Source organism: Sinocyclocheilus rhinocerous, unplaced genomic scaffold (genome assembly GCF_001515625.1).
Source record: "Sinocyclocheilus rhinocerous isolate Xijiao unplaced genomic scaffold, SAMN03320098_v1.1 scaffold868, whole genome shotgun sequence".
Classification (NCBI taxonomy): domain Eukaryota; kingdom Metazoa; phylum Chordata; class Actinopteri; order Cypriniformes; family Cyprinidae; genus Sinocyclocheilus; species Sinocyclocheilus rhinocerous.
The window spans coordinates 336,975-343,394 of record NW_015650768.1 but is presented as its reverse complement, the minus strand read 5'-3'; the positions used below and the strand labels follow the sequence as shown (position 1 = coordinate 343,394).

Genomic DNA, 6,420 nt, shown 5'->3' with positions numbered 1-6,420 from the left:
TCTATTCATCAAAGCATCCTGAAAAACAAAATGTATCAAGATTTCCACAAAAATTTGAAGCAGCACAACTGTTTTCAATATTGATAGTAATCAGAACTGTTTCTCGAGCAGCAAATCAGCATATTAGAATGATTTCTGAAGGATCATGTGACACTGAAGACTTGAGTAATGATGCTGTGATCACGGAAATAAATTACATTTTAACATATATTCACATAGAAAACACTTATTTTAAATTGTAATAATATTTCACTTTTTTAATGTATTTTCATCAAATAATTGCAACCTTGGTGAGACTTCATTAAAAATCTTAATCCCAACTTCTGACCTGTAGTGTATTTTTGATTGTCTTATTTCTGATAAAATTCCTCAAATTTAATTTCTTTTATTCTGACTGCTGATAATACTAGCACTTTTAATATGCAGTGAATTCTTGCTGACGTGCAGTTGCATATTTAGCTGTTTGCATGTGTTTTATGCTTGTGATGAAGCAGTATTACAGTGATCTCGGAGTGAGAGAGAACATCAACGCTTCAGGCAAAATTCCAGAAGTCTCTGCTCTCTGTCCGCACCACAACACTCACATCTCATGTCAAAACATTCCAGAACTAAGAAGCAGAAGTCACACTCCTCTGGAATACGTGCTAACAGTTGGACTAATGAAGAAGTAAACAAACGTTTTTATCATGAATATTCATAACCCTGATGCAAGACGGGTGACAGTGATGATTGTAGTCTCTCAGCTGTAAACAAGAAACCATATGAACCTGTGTGGTCTTTTACACTATTTTTGACCATGTGAACATGTGGTTTTATTATCAAGGTGTATGTGTGCGTGTACATCCATATGCTGTAGGTCTGTGTTTTTTTACACATCTCACATTTCATGCATTCAGATATGAATATGTGAAGGCTGTATGGTTTTGCTTGTGCTGGTCTTCATAAATTCACAACATGCACGCCACTTAAAGGAATAGTTCACCTAAAAACTAAAATTTGCAAAAAATGTACTCACCAGAACAGATTTTTAGAAATGTAGCATTGCATCACTTGCTCACCAGTGGATCCTCTGCAGTGAATGGGTGCCGTCAGAATGAGAGTCCAAACAGCTGATAAAAACATCACAATAATCCACAAGTAATCCACACCGCTCCAGTCCATTTTTGAGAAGCCAAAAGCTGAAACAAATCCATCTTTAAGATGTTTTTAATTCAAGTCCATAATCCATAATTACAATTCCTCCAGTGAAAAAGTCAATTTCCTGTTGTCTCTCACATCAAAATCCACCCACATATTTGTTTAGAGCTGTTTTGGCTTGTAAACAGTGCTTGATCTATGCATATTTCTCTCCTGATTCAGACCAGACCACTTTTTTACTTGAAGAAGCAATATTATGGATTATGGACTCATATTTAAGCTGGAAGTTCTGATTTGAAGATAAAATTATAGATTTGATTTATGCAAACACACCACTTTTGTCTTCTCCAGATGTTAACTGATGGACTGGAGTGGTGTGGATTACTTGTGGATTATTGTGATGTTTTTATCAGCTGTTTGGACTCTCATTCTGACGGCACCCATTCACTGCAGTGAGCTTGGCTATGGAATGCTACATTTCTCCAAATCTGATGAAGAAACAAACTCATCTACATCTCAGATGGCCTAAGGTTGAGTAAATCTTCAGCAAATTTTCATTTTTGGGGGAACTGTTACTTTAATTCAGCACTACAACACACTGGATGGGTTTCTTTTAGTTGAAAGATATTATGAAGTTAAAATACTTGCAAAATATTTCCCATTTTTTGATCCATGGGGGGATATTAATACAATGTTCAAAGGCGTAAAAATAATCTTTTTGTGTTCTGTAGGTTGTCATTTTTAGACACAGAATAGGTGTCTGTCTCTAAACAGTATTGTATGCCATATAATTTGTGTGTGTGTGTGTGTGTGTGTGTGCACGTGCATGTGAGTGCTTCTCGATTACACGTTTGAAGCAAGGTCACATGGTTACACATGGAAAACTGTAATTACTGAATGTTTCTCATTCACTCCGTAATTACAGAATAAGCGCTTTGAAATGCTTGAGATTGTTTAAATGGAATCAGAAATATGCAGCGTGTGGCCTTTATGTCTGTTGTGCACACACACACACACACTTGGGGCTGTTAACACAAGACGTGTTTTTGTATTCTGCTTGGTCTTGAGATGCATTTTTAAGATGGCATTTTTTATCCCAGTTGAATATGCTGAATCCATTATGCATATCTTTATTTTTACTCTTTATTCTCTTCTCAAGCACAGCTAATCTGTCTCTCTGTCTGTCTGTCTGTCTGTCTGTCTTTCAGGTGTGAAGTTCAGAGGAACCACTCAGTCCAGACAGGTGAGATCATGCAGATGTTCTTCTTTGTCCATAAACTGTTTGTATTCTTCACTATTTGGGGATCTTCAGAAACACATCTGACTCTATTAAACATCTTCTTCTCTCATGCCCTCATATTATCCCGAGGGAAGGGGCAGATTGCTGGGCTGTAACCTGCCATCACTAATCAAATGAACCCTGACTTCATAACGAACTAATCACCTCGTTATTACTAGATTTATGATTATTCGATTCATTGATTTTATTGCACCTTAATGAATTCAAATGAGAAATTAAATTGATATTTGCCACAGGCGACGTGTTTTTGGAAATCAGGTGTCGTTGAGAATTAAGCAAAAATCCTCGTCAATTAGCGGATTAGAGATATTCAGAGTGAGTCACAGAACACAGAGGAGCTGTAATGAGACGCATTCATCCGCGGAGCACAGGAAGATCTCAAACGGGTGAATGGCGTCATCTGGTGGCTACAAAATAGACTAATAGATCAGCCAGACCTTTTGAAATTATATAGAGGCTATGCATCATTATGCATTATATATTATTAAATATTAACATTATCACTTTTTCAGCTGATGCATTATATATTTCATAAAAATTTTGCTTTTACGATTTTTTTTTTTTTTGCATTTATTTATTCATTTCTTTTTCATCAATAAGGCTTCAGTTGATAATGTGCCCTTTCCACTAATTAAAGGAAAAATTTAAGGGGGTCTGAATACTTTCCGTACCCACTGTATATATATTCCATTATATTTTCTTTAAAAAAAAACTTATAGTATGTAAAAAATTTTATTACACTTATATTATGTACATTAGTCAATAAAGTGCCCTTTCTGATTAAAAGAATATTGTCAGTTTTATTAAAATCCATTTGTATATTTGATTTTATATATATGCATTTTCTCAAATCCTCTTTACTTTAATACATCCATCTTTTTATGGCCGGCAGCCATATCACCCTGTAGCCCAAGACTGGTTACCCACTGAAGCTAAGCAGGGTTGAGCCTGGTCAGTACCTGGATGGGAGACCTCCTGGGAAAACTAGGTTGCTGCTGGAAGAGATGCTAGGGAGGCCAGCAGGGGGTGCGCAGTCTGTGTGGGTCCTAGCTGCACACTGGTGGTGGATGAGGAGATACCCCCCTGACAATGTAAAGCCCTTTGAGTGCCTAGAAAAGCGCTATATAAATGTAATGATTTAATTATTATTTTAGTTTCTCATTATTGTAATAGTAATTAAAATCATCCTATCTGAACACAATGATTTTGTTTTAATTGAACGTGAATTGAATTCAGTACAGTAAATACTATGTAGACGTATTAATTAATTACTTCATATTTGAAATATTATAAGTATAATTTTTCTTTAACGCTTAATGAGAATTTGGGGAAAATGTATTTACAATTTCTAAATGAATTCTTTTTTTTTTCAGTTTTTTTTTTTGAGAGTGAGAGAGAAGTAAAACAATGTACCTAGTCCTCTCTTATAATGTCAATATACATTTATTTAAAATTATTTAAATAAAAAAAATAGTTTAAAAATAATTACTTTCAAAATATTTTTTCTTCTTTTCTGGTGCAATAGAATTAAACATATTCCTCTTATAATGTCAGCATGCTTCATGGGTTTGTTCTGTGTGTGTGTGTTTGAAGGAGCAGTGCTCTCAGTTCAGTGAGGTCGTGGGCAGCGTCTCGGCTCGACTCAACCAGCATTCAGAGGAGAGCGACGTCGACCCCATCTCACCGATGCAGCTGCCAGACTCCCAGTGGAAACGACAGGCCGCCACGCCGGGGTCCCGAGAGCACGACCCGGGCTCACAACGGGTCACCAAACGTCACCGGAAACTATTAAAGACCAGCCCGGTGCTGCGACCCCACACGAACTCTTCCCTGCCGAGCTCACGCAATCTCTCTGACGTCCAGGAGTCCCGCCGGCGGATCGTACGTGAAGTCTGCGGGAAATATCGGAGTAATATTTCACGGACGATAATGCCGCATCACGTCTCGCGGATTTACGTGGAGGACCGTCATAAACTGCTGTACTGCGAGGTGCCTAAAGCCGGATGCTCCAACTGGAAGAGAGTCCTGATGGTTTTAGCCGGCGTCGCCAACTCGACGCGGGAAATCAATCACGCGGCTGTTCATTACGACAATCACCTGAAACGCCTGGACAGCTTCGACCGGCAGGGGATCACTAAGCGTTTGGAGACGTACACCAAAGTCCTGTTCGTCCGAGAGCCAATGGAGCGACTGGTGTCTGCGTTCAGGGACAAATTCGAGAGCCCCAATTCCTACTACCATCCCGTCTTCGGAAAGCCCATCATCTCCAAATACAGAGTGAACGCATCGCAGACGGCTTTGAAGACGGGAAGCGGCGTGACCTTTCGAGAGTTCATCCACTATCTTTTGGACGTGCATCGTCCCGTAGGAATGGACATCCATTGGGAAGCGGCCAACCAGCTTTGCAGCCCCTGCCATCTTCACTACGACTTCATCGGGAAGGTCGAGACCTTGGAAGAGGACGCCAACTTCCTTTTACGAAAGATCGGGGCACCGGAGAACCTGGCGTACCCCTCGTTCAAGGACGGGAACCCCAAAGCGGCCAGAACTTCCACTCAGATCACGCAGCATTATTTTTCGTTGCTGAACGCGTCTGAGCGCCAGCGGGCGTATGACTTCTACTACATGGACTACTTGATGTTTAACTACTCCAAACCCTACAAAGACCTGTACTGACACTTGTGCTTTAACCACTGGCTACCTGTGTGCGCTGTCTGCTGTCCAATCAATGCTTCAGAGACTAATTAGACTAATCCATAATTACACAGTCTCATTCTCTTTGGAGATTCAGCCGTCGATAACCTGGAGCACATCACTCATTTACATAAATTGCTCTTTATTTGCCATTAAAAAGTCTGACATGTGTCCCAACCAGGCGTGACTCGACAAGTTACCAGTGACTAGCTCATCTGCCACACTCACAGCATAAATTGAGCCTAGTGTATAAAAACTCACAGCCAATCACAACTATCAGATGTTTAGTATGCAGATACACTACTGTTGTAAGAGATTGGGGTCAATCAGAGTTTTAAATTAAAATAAATTAATACTTTTATCCATCAAGGATGCATTAAATTGATACAAAATTGACAGTAAGGATATTTAAAAGATTTATATTAGAAATAAATTATGTTCTCTTGAACTTCCTGTTCATCAAAGACTCCTGAAAGCAAAAATGTATCACAAAAATCTTTACAAACATTTTAAAATAAAAATAAAAAATGTTCTTTCTTTTTTAGGGTGTGAAATTTAACTCTCTCCATATATAGTTAAATTATTTTTAATTAATTTCAATTTTGGGAGTGCATTTTTTCTTTTTTGGGCACGAAAAACAGCAAAACTTTTCAACATTGATAATAGTCAGAAATGTTTCTTGAGCAGCAAATCAGCATATTAGAATGATTTCTGAAGATCATGTGACACTGAAGGCTGGAGTAATGATGCTGAAAATTCAGCTGTGATCACAGAAATAAATTACATTTTAAAATATATAAACATAGAACACAGTTATTTTAAATTGTAATAATATTTCACAATTTTACTGTATTTTTGATCAAATAAATGCAGCCTTGATGAGCAGAAGAGACTTCATTCAAAAACATAAAAAAATCTTACCAACCCCAAACATATGTGGTGGAATTTTGGACCAATGAGGTGTCAGTGTAGGCGGGGCTACACTAACTTGTAACCAAGTATTAGACAAAATATCTCAGTTTAAGACAGAAACTCAGAGAGAAACTTGTTGCTTTGTTGTGTCATGCCTGTTACGTTACGCTGGTCAGAATATTACACCATAAATGTAGTAAAGGGCAACATTTGTGAAAGTAAAAAATGACCCTTTTATGTTATATCTTTCATCTCTTACAAAAAAATACCACTGTATTATTATTGTTAGCAAGGTATTCTTTGCAAAAAACTAGTACAAATATGGTGCAGTGAAGGTATCACATGGTAATACTATGGTATTTTGAAATAAACCATGG

General features: G+C 37.9%; 1 protein-coding gene across 1 annotated transcript; it reads left to right on the top strand.

Moving 5' to 3' along the window:
- Positions 1-485: 485 nt before the first annotated feature.
- Positions 486-5,421, top strand: LOC107712578 (carbohydrate sulfotransferase 8-like). The gene is made up of 3 exons (XM_016517887.1): positions 486-537; positions 2,346-2,380; positions 4,031-5,421. Exons 1-3 carry the CDS (start codon positions 486-488, stop codon positions 5,111-5,113), a joined length of 1,170 nt encoding a protein of 389 aa, XP_016373373.1. The 3' UTR covers positions 5,114-5,421.
- Positions 5,422-6,420: the final 999 nt, after the last annotated feature.